General features: G+C 47.4%; 5 protein-coding genes across 5 annotated transcripts; 3 read left to right on the forward strand and 2 right to left on the reverse strand.

Moving 5' to 3' along the window:
* Positions 1 to 583: 583 nt before the first annotated feature.
* K444DRAFT_647664 (uncharacterized protein) lies at positions 584 to 2,187 on the forward strand (the record flags this gene model as incomplete). Its single annotated transcript, XM_024885366.1, has 4 exons — positions 584 to 1,064; positions 1,152 to 1,324; positions 1,359 to 1,596; positions 2,165 to 2,187. The coding sequence occupies 4 exons, from the start codon at positions 584 to 586 to the stop codon at positions 2,185 to 2,187; spliced, it is 915 nt and encodes a 304-aa protein (XP_024728524.1).
* A 1,436-nt stretch (positions 2,188 to 3,623) lies between these two features.
* On the forward strand, positions 3,624 to 7,874 carry K444DRAFT_669370 (uncharacterized protein). The gene is made up of 3 exons (XM_024887520.1): positions 3,624 to 3,956; positions 4,020 to 6,803; positions 6,858 to 7,874. Exons 1-3 carry the CDS (start codon positions 3,894 to 3,896, stop codon positions 7,650 to 7,652), a joined length of 3,642 nt encoding a protein of 1,213 aa, XP_024728525.1. The 5' UTR covers positions 3,624 to 3,893; the 3' UTR covers positions 7,653 to 7,874.
* Positions 7,875 to 10,807: 2,933 nt separating this feature from the next.
* On the forward strand, positions 10,808 to 11,279 carry K444DRAFT_235364 (uncharacterized protein). Its single transcript, XM_024871267.1, has one exon. It carries the CDS (start codon positions 10,892 to 10,894, stop codon positions 11,144 to 11,146), a length of 255 nt encoding a protein of 84 aa, XP_024728526.1. The 5' UTR covers positions 10,808 to 10,891; the 3' UTR covers positions 11,147 to 11,279.
* Positions 10,944 to 11,816, reverse strand: K444DRAFT_620706 (uncharacterized protein). The gene is made up of 2 exons (XM_024881765.1): positions 11,171 to 11,816; positions 10,944 to 11,119 (listed from the first exon to the last, which is right to left on the reverse strand). Exon 1 carries the CDS (start codon positions 11,476 to 11,478, stop codon positions 11,185 to 11,187), a length of 294 nt encoding a protein of 97 aa, XP_024728527.1. The 5' UTR covers positions 11,479 to 11,816; the 3' UTR covers positions 10,944 to 11,119; positions 11,171 to 11,184.
* K444DRAFT_235347 (uncharacterized protein) lies at positions 11,667 to 13,684 on the reverse strand. Its single transcript, XM_024871266.1, has 4 exons — positions 13,282 to 13,684; positions 13,165 to 13,230; positions 13,017 to 13,115; positions 11,667 to 11,814 (listed from the first exon to the last, which is right to left on the reverse strand). The coding sequence occupies exons 1-4, from the start codon at positions 13,488 to 13,490 to the stop codon at positions 11,808 to 11,810; spliced, it is 381 nt and encodes a 126-aa protein (XP_024728528.1). The 5' UTR covers positions 13,491 to 13,684; the 3' UTR covers positions 11,667 to 11,807.
* Between the last annotated feature and the right edge of the window lie 1,451 nt (positions 13,685 to 15,135).

The following is a 15,135-nucleotide window of genomic DNA, read 5'->3' on the forward strand; positions in this document are numbered from 1 at the left end:
AAATTTGGATTAGTAATAGCTCTTTAAATTAAAGAAGTTAAAAAATTCACATTTTATATCCTAAAAGTAAGCTTAAGAAAGCTTAGAAATTTAGCGAACAAGTCCCTAAAACCAGAAATAGGAGCCCTATAAGCCCATAGTTAATAGGGCCTTATAGGGCTCAAAAACTGGAACCTAATTAATTAGTATATAAATTCCCTTAAATTAAAATACTATCTTAAGAAATCTTTTTATTATAGGTTAGAAAACACGTGATTATAATACAAGGGTTACAATATACTAGCTTTTACTTATATTAAAAAATCTAACTCAAGATTTGTCGTTAACACCCCTGCCCCAATCGACACCCCAATCCCAATCGACCCCCCCGGTGGGGGGGTGTCGTTCTGGTCTCTCCCTGGCAAAGGGTCTGAGGTCAGTTTTAATATTCTCCACTCACTGAGTCACGCACGACTTGTGTCAAATAACTTCCTCATCTTCCTGGACAATCCTCCATAAGGTTGCGTGGTCAAGCCCAATGCGCATCTAAACAATATCCCAACCCCCCAACTTTGCTGAAGGGAGTTTTGCTAGAGAGCTCATCATGTCAATCGACCCATCTCAACCGCGGCTCAAATCAAAGAGATTTATAGTCAATGAAGCGACAACTTTACTCCGACTTGAGGACCCGAAAGGATACTTCATCCAGTCAGCATCACGGATAGTCCGAGAATGTCCTCCGGAGCTCCCATGGGCATCACTTTTTCGTGGCCAGATATATCGGGGCTTGTTCGTTGGGCCAACTTCGATTGCTTACTTATTTTTGTGCCTTTCAGCGAAACACGCGGATCTCGAAATTAAAGGCAGGCGGCCTGCGGAATGGTGCAAAGCATATCTCGAGCTGGGACAGGATTCTGTGGCTCTAGTGTTTGAGGGGACTTGTGGGATTACGAGTGAATATCTCGCTTCTAACGCTCTCAAAGCGTGTCTGTACCAGAGCGAGACACATGCAGCGAAGGTATTGGATGCATTCAGCAATCTCGAAGCGGATCCAGCCCATTGTGAATGGATGAATGGCAGGGCTGGTGGACTCTATATTTTGTGGCTCATGCGAAGATGACTTCCTGATATGGCTGCGGCGATCAATTCCGTCATCACGTCCCTGATCAAAGCCATCCTCCCGCAACAGCCATGGATTTGGAACGGCAGCCAGTATTTGGGAGTCGTCCACGGCGAGATCGGCATCCTGACGCAGGTTATCCTGAGCGATCCTTCCCACGCTTCGAAATTGGAAAGCAAGCTTCTATCGCTCATTAATCTGCAAGATGTAGAGGGCAACTGGCCGGTGATATACGGGCAAGGACAGCGGGCTCGTACAGTTCTGCCATGGAGCGCCAGGCTTTGTCGGTTCACTCATCGCCATCAAATCTTATTTCCCGACGCTTCGTAAGCAGATAGATGCAGCAATCACACGGGGGAGAAAGATAACATGGGAGAAGGGTCTCCTGACAAAAGAGCCCAATTTCTGCTACGGCAGTAGTGGCAATTCGCTTGCGCTGGATGCTCCCCAAAGGGAGCATTTTCTCTGCTTTGCTACTCCGGAACGGATCGAGCAAGGTCTTGTGGATGGGGCTTTTGAGAAGGATGAGGACCCGTATGGGACGTTGTGGGGGGAGGCTGGTCGAGCGTGGGTTTGGATGGAAGTTTGCGACGGGGAAGAGGGGAGATTTCCACTCTACAGTGATGTTTAAGCACAAATTTGGCCAATTAAGCTTTGGGGTTCTGTCTCGAAAGAAAGTCGCTGTTTTGTGAAGGTGTTTCAGCTTTTCCCGACTTCTGAAGCGCCGCGGATGCGAAACGTAGAGGTATGTAACACTTGAAAGTGACAACCCAGGAAACAGGCTCTAACCGACCAACAACCGAAGTTTGGGTACTGATTGGCCACTAACTCCTCTGAAACACCTTTGTAAGGATGCAGGAGGCTAATGCCGACGCCTTCCAATTACCGAAACGCATTCGGTACTTGGGTATAGAACATACTCCAATATAAAATCTTCAAGAAGGAAGGAGCGCTATCAATGTTAAAGGGCCGTCTGTTTTGCGTTTGATATGTTCGATAGAATAGGCTAAGTACAGCTCCACTAGTACTTCGTAACCGTAGAAGTCTTACTAAATAGCTCTGTAGATTCGCTTGTTCGCCTAATCTAAAATACAGATAGCACATGAACCACCTCAGATACTTCCAGATATCGAAATCGATTTCGATTAGATCCAATTTACTTGTGTAACGAAGTAAATATTTTCAAGCGTTGGAAGGGCAATAAACGAGAGGCGAAGGGGATGGTTCAGTTTTCATCTGAGGGAAGATGCACCACCGCTTTACACGCCCCCTAATTGATATCCATCCTCGGTAATACACCTCAATTCGTCCCAATATTGTATCTGGACACAAACATTTAGATGGATTGGTCAGCACGGGCTATTTATAGGCAGGTGTGGAATTTAAGAGCTGGCACACACTACCTTTTGCTTAAAAGTTATGCACTAACAGCGGGGTTTCCAGCCTATGATAACACAGCTGATAGCCGGGAGTTGAAGGTATTGGGCGTCGCCATTTGGAGGCGCTTTTAGCTTGCATCGTGTTCCTACCCGCCATTAGCCAATCTAGCGATTTGTTAGTGGCTTGGACTCTTGGAGCGACATGCTTTTCATGTGAATAGGCTCAATTCTAAGCACTGGCCGTGCCACTTTGACTTTCCGACCTTCAAAATATTTCAGAGGATCTTTTCTGCGGGTGCCCGGTTTAACAGATAGGATCTGAAAGAGCTGGATTTGTACGTACTTGTTGGACATATCGATTCCTGACGGCCCAAGAAGAGGGCTTCGGCTCTTCCTTATTTGAGATCGAAAACTCAATACAAACCTCCAGCAATTTTATTTGGCAGACATGCATTGCTACTGCTACGGTAGGAAGATGGTATGAAATAGTTGCAATAATTGCGTATCGCCGGTCGTTATCTAAATGCCTTTTATCAACGAAAATCAATTAAGAAAAAAAACGAGACTGGGCAGGCCAGCGCGGCAGTTGCTTCCACAAAACTTTCCTTCCTACTAAGCAAAAAAATGGATAGAAGAGAAGAATTCCCAGAAGATTTAGTAAGTGCTTAGGGCATGCTTACTCTTACAATCAATACAGTTCGTTTCAGAAAATCCCTTTTGACACTCCTGTCCAAAATACAGTAAGATGCTCTGCTGATTCTCTCAGGAGGGGAGATGCCACGATTCCCCAAGGATCTCCAAGGAATATTCCGTAGCGCCGTATCCAATGCAAATCAAGTGGCTGTGTTCAACGGGAAGAAGCATGAGCGATTCCTCGTCACGGACTGCGTGCCAAGATATGCCCCTGCCACTAACCTATTGGCTGTCGAAGCGCTAAGCTGACGATGCACCCTACTTTTAGGCACGGTTGGTCATGCATTGCCACCCGTCGGACAGGGATTATGATTGCCACATGTTCTGCTAACGCGGGCAAAATGACGGCCCAATCGTCCTCGTCACAATATGCCCCTCTCCCAAAACTGTACTCTAGCCGCCCCCCAGCCGCCCGCCCGCCCCGCCAACATAAGGCCATCGTTTTCCGTCGTCGCAATCTAAATCCTCACTCTCACTCTTCAACGGACCGGAAGGCTTTGCTCTGCAATTGTTGTTTCGATGCGGCCCTAGCTTCACTGCGTAAAGAAGCTTACTAGTGAGTAGCGGCCGCTGCCACGCCCGCAAATCGTATTAAATTTAGCCTTTGTTTCGCCGAGGAGAAAAATAATTGGAGCTGGCTGCGGCCGAAATCGAATGTTCTAGCAATCGCTATCTCAACACAACACACTTCATCGGAAGATGGTTGATGGCATGTCGCGAGAATGGCACGACGAAGTCTACTGTTTAGTAAGAAACGAAGCTCAAAAGCAGCTATAGGAAAAAAGGTAATTACTATTGTTTATGCAGCTAAGTTCATATACTAGTCTTGCTAATAATTTGGTACGCAGAGGAAAGCAGATGAAGAGCAACAGCAACCATGTAGCACCAAGCGAGTTAGGAATGTCCGTCTCCCAGACGAAGAAGAGGAGGTTGGGGACTTCATTGTCGTGGATACTGGGACACTCTTCGAGCCTGAACACTCAAGGCAACACTTTAGTCTTGACAAAGAAAATGATTCTATACCAACACCTCGAACACCAGAGACCCCGCTACCCTCGATCGAGGTTATTGATGAAGAAGGCGAGGTCGTCGTGAAGGCGACCCCTGAAATTTCAAGCCCTGACTCCGTTGAGGCACATCGAGCAAGGGAACTCCCATTAAGGTTGCCATCGACTCCATCGGAAGCGTCTGAAGACAGCAGATGTCGGGAACGAAGCCTCGATCAGCCTGAGGACCATATCCCTTCCGGCTCTAAGCATGACCCGATTGTCCTCTCGCCACTTCTCACAATTGACAAAGAAAGTCCACGAAGCCCTATAGTCGGACCGCCCTCAGACGAGATCGATTCTTCCATCTCTACTCCTTTAGAAACAGTATTTGGGCACGATGCACAGGTACCTTGCGTTTCTGAAGATACTCAAACTGATTATCAATCTCTAAATCTGCCCCCGGCCCCTCAAGAGCATTCGCCCCTTGATGTCCCCGTTATACAACCTTCTTGCCCCAGCGCTTTTGGCATGACTGCCCCCAGTAATACTCAACACAATGAGCGACTTCCGATCAAAATCTCGGCCCCCGGAAGGTTTGGAGATGCTCCAAGAGGAGTTCTAGTAACGAGAGGAGATCAGTGTCCATCCAAATTTGTTGTATCTGGAATCACCTCAGATTCGGAAGCAGATCAACGGGTATCAAATCTAAGTGAATGTGAAGCTCGCAGTGGAATCACATGGTTCGAAACTGTCACGGAATCTAGAACCGATAACTCCCTTGAGCTGTCAGCATCAGAAAGATTCCGACCAGCAGAAGTAGGAACTACTATTGAGGGTGGCCAGGGAATATCAACAGTGTTGCAAGCTGCTTCTGAGCCAACATGCCGAGATTCGTCGAAGACAATTGGTGCTATGGACCCACCAAGTCAGCCGAGTCTCAGCGAGGAGCCAGAGCGCCCTATTCAGTCTAGCGGAACCTGTGAAATTGTTTTAAGAGGAGGTCCTGAAGCAACACAGGACATCTTACCAGAGCAAACAGCCACAGATCAACAAACGAGTCTCTCGGAAGATGAGATAGTTGCGAGAATTCTTCCCCTTCCAGCACAATATCCCACAACCTCGTCTGAAATTACAAGTTTCTCTGGATGGAATCTGTTGAATTCAGCCATCAAGAAAGGAGCAGATGACTGGGAGACTACATTCAGCCGCCCTGTCAATGCTGTGTCCTCTGGCGTGAGTTTTCAACTTACGTCACATTCCAATCCAAAGGCCCTGGAATCCTCAACGAGGAGTTCTCCCCCAACCCTAAGATTTACTGCCGACAATCGAGCTGAAAGTGCCCTCACGACTGTCGAAGTGCAGCAGCTGATCCAAACCTTCGTAAGAGGCGCTTTCGCTATTTTACCAAAAGGCAAAACATACCCTGCAGGAATTATCCTATGGCAATCACTACAGAAGTTTCACAGATGGTATATCAAAGAGGAGGAACTTAAAGCAGAATCCAAGCCAAGATCCTCTGCAACAACAACGATGAAATTTGAACTGTTGGATGTTCACTGGCAGCCCGAGAATGTCTTTTATCTTCCAAGCAAAGCGACGGGGGACGAGTTCAGGGAGTTGAAACAATGCATCTGGGATCTCTTCTGGGTATCATCAAACTTGAGGGGCGCTGAAAATCCAAAGCAGTTCAGGATATTGATCACCCGGGCTGCGGATATGGTGGATGGTGCAAAGCTTGGTCATTTGACGACAGCGTCGTCACCGACTTCTACTGAATTGTCCTCCCCTTTCGGTGGTCAGCCATCTTCGCACTCGACCTTTGGCAATATGGCTAAAAATGTTCAAGAGCTGGACCCGAGCAATACACATCATCGCCATCGGGTTCCTGTTTCTCGTCCTCCATCGTTGACTGGTGATTCTTCTCAGGTGACTCTTGAGGTTGAAGGAGCTAAGACGCCTCAATTTTTACGGGACTTTCTTCAGAAGAACAGACACTATTCTGAGACGAGTCAACCTCCGCCTATGCAATCTTCGCCAACAAGACCAGAAAGCAATGGAAAGTCTGCTGTACAGACAGAACTACTCCATCCACCTCTTGTCAGGCCAGAGTGCAACATGACCGCAGCCTTCCAGCCACACCCATCTTCTCGGACCCCAATAACACCTGGCCCCGCCAATAACCTACAACCGCGGCCCAATTTACCTCCTCCTCGATCCTTTGGAGATGCTAAGCCCGCATCTTCGGGCTCCCAACCTGAATCGCTCTCTTTCCAGGACGCCCGGTTTACTAGAACTGCACAAGTCCCATCTCCCCATCCGTCTCCCGTTATGGCAGATACATGGCAAACGGAAATATTAACACCCCAGCCCGCAGTAGCTGACAGCAGTTATGCTGCAAACACAGCTCGACCTATGTTCTCAGCACAACCTCAAAAAGACTCTATTGCACCACCGGCTATACTACCATCCGCCCAACATGCCCGAACTCACAACACTGCTCAACCAGCTCCCAATGTCCCAATCGCACCGCGGCCAATACAAGACAAGGGCAAAGAAGCACAGACAGAGACTTCTCCTGCAACCTCTCAGACTTCAAGAACTCCGCGAGAGAAAAAGAGGTTCAGAGATAAGGCTATGCAAATGGTAATATATTCATCCATCTGAAGCAAATTAATTGCCAGTCTAATCTGTCTACAGATCAGCGGACGAAATAATATAGAACTTGATGCCGACGAAACAACCGGAGGACGCAAAAGAACCTACCCCGAAATCATCGGCGTGATCATCGACAAAAACAGCGAAATGGGGCTTGTGGTTATCACCGAGCGTGGTTACACAGTTAGCCAAGTCAATACAGGCCAAGACGTGGATTTTGACCAATACACCGAGCTGACACTCCGAGAAGGCCAAGCTTGTGTAATTCATGGAAGTTCGACGGTGTTCTATTACAAGCAGCGAAGCCGGGCCCTTCAGCAGAATCGCCAAAGTCCTCCTCGGAGGCCACTGCCAAGTCAAGCACCGCAAACCATCAGAAACCAACTTCACGACCCTTCTGTCCTTGCACCACCAAGGCAAGCAGTCCCAACTTCAGAAGAAAGCCAGCAAGAAAGGACGGATCTTCAACCATCCACAGCCGAGATCAAAATCCGCGTGCAGAGAGATAGGCATGGACGCTTCACCGGACCGCACGAATTCGAGGTCTTCACTCTCACAGTCAACCTTCAAGGCTTCTTCTGGTGGTTCTCAAAGCGGACGGGACGGGGAGGAGAGCTTGGGCCGGAGAGATTGAGGATCATTTTGAAAGATGCGATGCCGGCCGCGAAGACGTTCGATGTGTACAGAGGACATTTCGAGGCAGGGTTTGAGGAGAAATTTCGGAGGATGAAGGAGAATATTTTGGTTGAGTGTGAAAGGACGAAGGCTTTTATGCCAGAGTTGAAGGAATTCTCAGTTTTGGTTGTGGATCCCACTTGGAAGGGGGAGCTGGATTGATATTGGACGGTAAATACCCGGTACATTTGAAAAAGGGAGGAATAGTGAGCGAATGATTTATGCATGTGATCTATGACGATTTTACTAATTTCGCATTGAAAAATGTACCGCGGGGACCTTTCAATAGAGGTGTGAATTCCATGTAAACTATTGTTCTCAACTTCCCCGTACAATGTCATATCCCTAGAACGGCTGGTTGAACCAGTCTTCTTGCATTTTCCGTCCAATTGATCCATTAAACTTGATTGACTTGAAGTATTGCTCACTCTCTTCTTTTTCTCCTTCCAGAGAGTTGGAGCATTTCAGGTCCCCGAACTTTGTTGAGATGTTCATAAGCAATGCCGTGCGCGGTTGCCTCTTCTGAGCAAATCCATGAAAGACTTCTTTCAGCTTAGACGGACTCAACGCGTCAGCGGATGTCGGTGTGGCTGGTGGAGCGGGCGGTGTGAAGCCTGGAAGAAGCTGTGCGAGGTGCCATGCATCCTCTCTAGTTTCAGTTAGATCTTGCAATCCACAAAATAAGTGATGAAGAAAGTGGAACTCACAAAGTCTGATTTGCGCCTTGTCCACCGTGAGGTGTGAGCGGATGTGCGGCATCACTAAGCAGAACGCATATTCCCTTTGCTGAATACCACTGCTCCAGTCGCAACACCTTCCTGTCGCAGACTCTCAAATACAGGATTTCACTTGAATCTCTGACTGGGTCATTGACAAATTCTGGTCAGCTCTTCAAGTCCTGGAGCAACTCCTCTCTTCGCGCTTCCTGTTCTGCGGAGGTTAGATGACGAGGATTGGGCCACTCGACGGCTCCGTGATTTGGTCGCTGATAAAGAGCCAATAAGCAGCTAGTGGGTGTGACAGGGTAGTAGGTGAAATATGAAGACGGTCCGTAAATGAACATAATGGTGTTAGAATGGTCGATCATTGATCACGGAATTGGGGATATCCCTCTGTGCTATAGGGAATTACCCAATTAGTTCTGCCTGTAGCATCCCAACTATTGGTTGTCCATATTATCAACAGGAAGTGACGAGATGGGCTACTCCGCCAGCAAGGGTCCATTCCAAGTGAGGTCTTGAGTGTTTTCGTAGGCTTGAACGACATCTCCCCGGCCGCTTGGAATTTCTAGAGCTGAGAGAACTCTCAGGCTGTAGAGGCCATTAGCTTGAAGCTATGGGACAGTTGAAGTGCGCGGCACGACTCAATCGGCCGCCTTCAAAGACCAACTTACGTACACATGGAATATAAATTTAAGCTGAGTACCCTCTGAGATGGCTAGTGCTCTTACTAGAAATTAAAGTAAGTATTGGTGACACTGTTGAGAGTGAAATTACAAACATTCTTTTCATTTCCCTTTTTGGGTAAGTGGCGGGTCGTTGGCGGCCGAAGTGAGATGTGTCAGCAACTAAATATAGCATCTACGAGGACATTCTCATAAATGCTTGCTATGCTCGAAAGAAGATTTCTGATTCACACGACAATAGGAGTCGGTTGCTAGTTGTCAATCCTTCATTGTCGTACCAAAAGTTCTGAGGAGAGATGATTAGAAGGAAGGTTTCTAAAGGGTAGCGGTGGGTAATTAAATTTAATGACTACTCGATTAAGATATAATTAAATATAACGCTCTTGAGCTGATTGTGCGTTGTATTAAGTGGGTAAGGAGGAGGTTTTGGATCTAGCTAACTAGAGGGCTTGAAATTAATGCGCATGACACATACTTTTTCTCGTCTTGGAGAACGATTCTTCCTACACGTCAGGTCAGATATTAGTACTTTTATTAACTAGATACTAGTATGGAGGATATCGATATGGGTGAAAGAGAGGAATGAAATTATATCTTCAGTCCCTTTACTATTATATAACTGTTATTTTCATTAAAAATCATAAAATACGCATAAAATAATGCAGTTAATAATGGTAAGCCTATTCATCTAATGAGACATTACTAGCGTGGGCAGGGGGGTCCTACTTGGTTAGCTGAGCATAAAATTAGATGGCTTCTGTAATTTTATTGGGTGCCACAGCTGTGACTAATACGCTAGTAATGTCTCACCAGACGAAGGAATAATTTAATACGGAGGTACAGCTCATAATGATAGTAATAGCGCTAGCAGGGGTCAATAGAAAACTCGATACTCGATAACTTTTGCTACACAAAACATAAAAAGTTCATTTAAACGCTGTAAATATCCATAACAGTGCCGTATAGTAGTGCTACCATTTTTCAAGTTTTTGCAATATGTTATTGTTGCGATACCAGGTTGAAAAGTTCGGACCCCTGCTAGCGCTATTACTATCATTATGGGCTGTACCTCCGTAATTAATTCATGAAGGGGGTCTAGCGCTTCAGACTATGTTTAAAGTGGCTAGCGCAATAACCCTAAATCATCGAGGCTTGCGGTCGGAGGACGTGATGTGTCAGCGTGCATCAAGCATCCCGCTTAAGGGTATATGTTTCACACTAAAGGGTTACTAAAAGTGGTCTGCACCTCTCCTCACATACGTAACCCCACTTAACTCAGGTCTAACTATTATCGTACTCGTGCTCTCGAAATATATGTAAGGCTTAAAGAGAGATAAGAAAGATAGTTAGTTAGTACGAGGGGAATAGAGAGAGGTGGGGGGCTTTGGGGGCTTGGGAAGCGAGAGTAGAGAAGTGGAAAGCGAACTTTGAGGTTGCGAATCCTAAGTCGTAAGGAAGAGGAGGGACAAGTAAAATGAAGCCCTCCCCCCCGGTGTCGATGGCAGAATCTTTTTCTGGCTTAGCGCTCTGCATTTCCCGAGTTCATTACTAAGGAACTAATTTAGCCTCACAAACCCTCCCCCCCGGCCGGGTATCGAATAGGAGTATTAATAGATTTTAGAATTTTAATAATACCTAATTCGTTGTTTGTATTTACTTACTTAAACTCTCTCTCAAATCAGATTTCTTAATATAGGTATAAGGAAGTTTAAAGAGCTCGAGTTTTGGGGCGTGGTAGGCGAGGCGATTATTGCGCATGAGGCAAATAAGTTCCAGGTGCTTGATCGCTAAATTTTCAGGCTCTCTTAAGGTCGGTACGCCCAATTGACACGCGGGGGGAGGGGTCGTTTTACTTTTCCCCGGAAGAGGAAGCCCTATAATTATAGGCTTCTTCGTCGCTAAATTATAGGGCCACGGTCGCTAGATCATAAGCTATGTACTAAAAAATTAGTGCTTTACTTTCGTGGGGTGGCATATATTTTTGGGAAGGTGAATCATGAAAGCGGCAAGCGCGCTGGCGCATCACATCCTTACGCCTCCACCTTCCTCTTTATATCCTCATCCCTCTGCAAGCCTGCAACCTTACAATTCGACAACTTCTTCATTGTTTGTTCAAATGGGGTCTTCTTCATCGCCTAGGTCATTGGGTTGCGCGGCAACTTCCACGGCACTGAAACATACGATCTCAGTCCCTTGGGCTTGGGACAGGAACAAAGCACGAACGGTCTCCCACCACTCTTCTCCCGGGTAGATGAGCTTGCGCTGATGATTATAGCCTAGGACAGATTTCTAAACCCCGTCTTCTCCGTAGAATTGTTTAGGAAGTGATGGGGATGGGTCGAATGTACAGGACAAAGGATAGGCAGCACATTTATCGACAAATCGAACACCGCAAGATATACTGGCGAGTCTCCTATACGCGCACGAATACCACACAACTGGGCGTGGAATTGAACAAGAATCGTTTGGTGGAGAATTTGGTGTATTATACTCCCACAAGTTGAACTTGCCGGATGGATGGCTTTCATCCACACTGATGCCGAACTCGAACTCGAAACCACCGTCCCATGGACAGTACAGCATAACCTATCCGTCAACGACGTCGAATTGCAAACAACAAAATCAATCATCCTCTTCCCGTTTGCACGGCATACTTATATCGAACGACTAATAATACATATATGCGAAATTACATCTTGAATATCAGCCATCTTCCAGTCGTTAATCAGTCGTTGGTCAGTCGAAATGTCGGCGCAAGACGAGCGACCCTGTACCCTCTGCCACCGACCCCACATAACACCTTGGTGACTCGTTTGTGCGCCCTTCTCTGCGGCTGCTCTTCGGATACGCCGTTGCAATACCGTGTCGAGTTCCGAAAGTGCGGTGACGGGTCAGTACGCAATGCCATGTGCCTAGTTCCTGGACGTCGTTAGAGCTGATGACTCGGACGGATGTTGACCTTGACCGGAAAGCATGTCCGCAGACAAGGAAGACCAACGGGCCTTGTGGAGGACGAGCACGCATGAGTAGACGGGGACATCATCTTGATGCGAAGCCTACTTGAAGAGTACTCGTATGGCCTTTGCGGATAGGGATGCAAACTTCGTCTTCAGACGACCATGATCCACAAGTTGTGCTACCATCTCTTCAAACCAAAGAACAAAGCACAACCGAACAGAGAACACGAATATGGGCAGACAATAAAAACACTTGCCTACCGAGCGTCTTTGGCTGCGCATCCAACCTGGCAAAGATGGCAAGACTTATCCGTGGCCGAGTGTCGAGCAATGACCACTGCGTATATGATGCGCTGTACTGTTGGTGTCCATTCATTCTGTGTCTCTGATGTGCAACCTCTGAAGGTCCTGTTTGGCGCCTTCCATTTGTTTTCAAGCTTCTGGTATTCCTTGGTCTGGGTCCGAAGTGGATAAATAAGTTTGAATGAGGAATGGAAGCCTTCCTATCCATCTAGAACAATTCCCTCCAGGTTTATGGTGCGAAAATCCATGCACGCTTCCCGAAGTCCTGTTTTGCCTTGGAGCGATCTCATTATAATACATTGGGTATTATCTATCCAATGAACGTATGCAATATCCGTACAAGATTCACAGACATTGGCTGCCTTGGGCAGAATTGTCGAAGAGTACCACCTAGCACATTTGCAAGCTGCAGCGTGGTTGTCGTCCGCGGGAATAGCAAACCTGAAGACCTCATTGGCGGACTGCGGTGCGTGAGGTCTTTCCTCGGATCAGGAAAGAAATGGCTCCCTTGACCCAGCTGATGCTGCACTTGATTGAGCCTCCTGAGGCAGTCCTAATTCCAGGTCAAGGCTGCTAGAATTTTCCGGGGAGTCTAGTCTTAATGTTGTTTGATGTTGACCGTTCAGGTGCATATGTTCAAGCTCCAAAGGATCTCGGCTCCATCTGTGGCTCAAGTCTTCATGGAATTCTCCATTGGATCGAACTGAAGTCGGGTCAAACGCAGCTCGATAAGATCCTTCCATATGATGTCCACGGGTAGCCATATAACGTTCCCCAAGGGTGATCCCATTCCTCTGGTGGAAATATGTTTCGAACCAAGGGACAAGGTGGACAGTGACCAAAAGACTCAGGGCAACTAACACTGGAATATAAGGTGCAAATTCCTCAAGTGAGCTTCGTTGGGATAGTAGGATTAGGGTGACGACGGCGATGGATCCGATGAGCGTATAGTGGCCATGACTAGTGATTATTAGCTTCTCGTTCATCCCTACGGTCAAGTACTGTTTACACGGCAATCTCTGGTCCGTTCAGCACTGCAAACAGGATGGCGGAGGCGACGAAGAAACCAAAATCGCTATATAAAGTCAGCCTCGACTTCCAAATCCTAAAGGAGATGGGCAGGTACAGCAAGCAGAGGCCTCTCAATTTGAGAGGATAGAGGAACGGCAAGGCGGCCGATGATCCAAACATTGAGCCACAAACCAATCCTTTAATGTGTGAGAGATGGCTCTCGGCGAGGCCTCGCATCTTTCGGAATAGAACGACGAGGGGAAACAGCATGGGTTGCTGTCCAATATTCAGGCCATGGATCCCTTCTCCGAATTGGAAATTCATCTCGAGGCTAGACCTGGACCAATTGAATAGGAGCTCCCCACAGGTTGCAGGGCAATTGCTGGATAGTACGATTGGCTTTTATGCGGTTGATTTTGGCGATACGGAGTATGTTGGTGAGCTGTTAGGTCGTCATGAACTATCATGCGCGTTGAGGATCGTTGGGTACATATAGATATCGTGGTCATGCCCAACCGAGCTGACGTGGTCTGCCATTGGAACGCGGCGAAGAGGCTCACTTTTTGTTGAGGTTATCACGAGAGGTTGGCGTTAGGCATTAACACGTCGAGGGACCTAAGGCAGAGGGACCCAAGGCACAATTTCTGGATTGGGGCATGAACTGGACCAAATCGTAGGTTTCTGGTTCGAACCCGCGGAAGACATTCCTCATTCTAGAACCAATCCGAAGGTTCCGGACATGTATCAATCTGCCGCAGCATACGTGGTCTTCCGTAGAAATCTGGTATCGGTGGAAGCTTGCTTCTTACACTGGCTGACTGTGGTTCGCAAAATTCAGCCTCGCGCCACTTCTCGCTAATAAAGATCCAATCGGTCCCCTGACTTCTCGGTGAGAGAAAACGGATGAAAAACGCGGATTTCAGCCCGACTCCAGCCTTGCGGTCTGCCTGTTGATGCCCGACCAGTCTGCCTCGTCTACGCCGGATTGGAAAATCTGCCCATTGGATTCCGTGCATAAGCGAACCTGGCTTCGATCGGGGACTGAGGCTGTCTGTGAAACAACTTTCTCGTTTTGTGTGGGCTAGCAGCGGCAATTTACATCAGCCCTCGCCCCGGTGAGGTTATCTCGCAAGCCTCGTCGAGGCTGGCGTGCCCCACTCATGTGGAGGGACTTTCCGAAAATGTGCTTCGAGTTATCGTCAGGAGGATCCAGGAGAAATGTGGTTTATATCAATAGGGTCTTTGCCACCTACTGGCCAGCCTCCTTTCCCGGGGAGCCTCATTTTACCAGTCAAAGAGGATATATAAAGAGTTGACCTCTTGAGCCTCCACGAAGCTCTTGTGCCAAATCTAAAATGCCTGGCATCTTCTACGTATCAATTAAGCACCAAGGACGTTGTAGCAGGTACTCACGCACTTTTCCTGGAGTTTCAATGCAATGTATATCTTGCACAGAGCAGCGCGTTGAGTCTTTGCACAGGAATTGCCCCGCGAGAACACTCGCAACTTGCTGGGAACTTCTATTCGCAACATTCACTTCCCTGATATGTTCAGCATATGCCATCCGTCATGAAAATGGCGTCAGTAAACCCCAAAGGATCCCAATTTCTCAGGCTGATAAAACCCAGGGTATCAACGTCCCGGATTCAGGACTGCAGATCCAGCTTCTGGAAGTTGTTCCCTCCGGCCATTTTGAATGGATTCTCGATCCACCACCAGCATTGATGCTCTTTGCATGCCTCGTTCTAGGGTGCTCTATCTCCTCCTTTGCCTACAGACGACAGGATGGAGATAAGTTCCAGACGCCAATATTCGCTCTGGCAATCATGTCCGCTACGATCTTCGGACTTGCTATGGGCGTCAATGCCAATGTCATTATGCTCGGTGTAATTCCATGGGCTCTTTGCCTAGCTATGATTGGAAGTGTAGCCGTCCATTGGCTCATCCGACGATGTTCAAGAGACCGGAA

This window comes from Hyaloscypha bicolor (assembly GCF_002865645.1).
Source record: "Hyaloscypha bicolor E unplaced genomic scaffold K444scaffold_182, whole genome shotgun sequence".
NCBI lineage: Eukaryota > Fungi > Ascomycota > Leotiomycetes > Helotiales > Hyaloscyphaceae > Hyaloscypha > Hyaloscypha bicolor.

Bases quoted from the DNA above. Each gene is read 5' to 3' on its own strand.
- K444DRAFT_669370 (XM_024887520.1), top strand. From the start codon at position 3,894: ATGGCACGACGAAGTCTACTGTTTAGTAAGAAACGAAGCTCAAAAGCA. The intron at 3,957-4,019 runs GTAATTACTATT...TTTGGTACGCAG, and splicing joins AAGCAGCTATAGGAAAAAAG to AGGAAAGCAGATGAAGAGCA. The intron at 6,804-6,857 runs GTAATATATTCA...ATCTGTCTACAG, and splicing joins GAGATAAGGCTATGCAAATG to ATCAGCGGACGAAATAATAT.
- K444DRAFT_235364 (XM_024871267.1), top strand. From the start codon at position 10,892: ATGAAAGCGGCAAGCGCGCTGGCGCATCACATCCTTACGCCTCCACCT.
- K444DRAFT_620706 (XM_024881765.1), bottom strand. From the start codon at position 11,478: ATGCTGTACTGTCCATGGGACGGTGGTTTCGAGTTCGAGTTCGGCATC.
- K444DRAFT_235347 (XM_024871266.1), bottom strand. From the start codon at position 13,490: ATGAATTTCCAATTCGGAGAAGGGATCCATGGCCTGAATATTGGACAG. The intron at 13,231-13,281 runs GTACCTGCCCAT...GACTTTATATAG, and splicing joins TTGAGAGGCCTCTGCTTGCT to CGATTTTGGTTTCTTCGTCG. The intron at 13,116-13,164 runs GTAAACAGTACT...AATAATCACTAG, and splicing joins AACGGACCAGAGATTGCCGT to TCATGGCCACTATACGCTCA.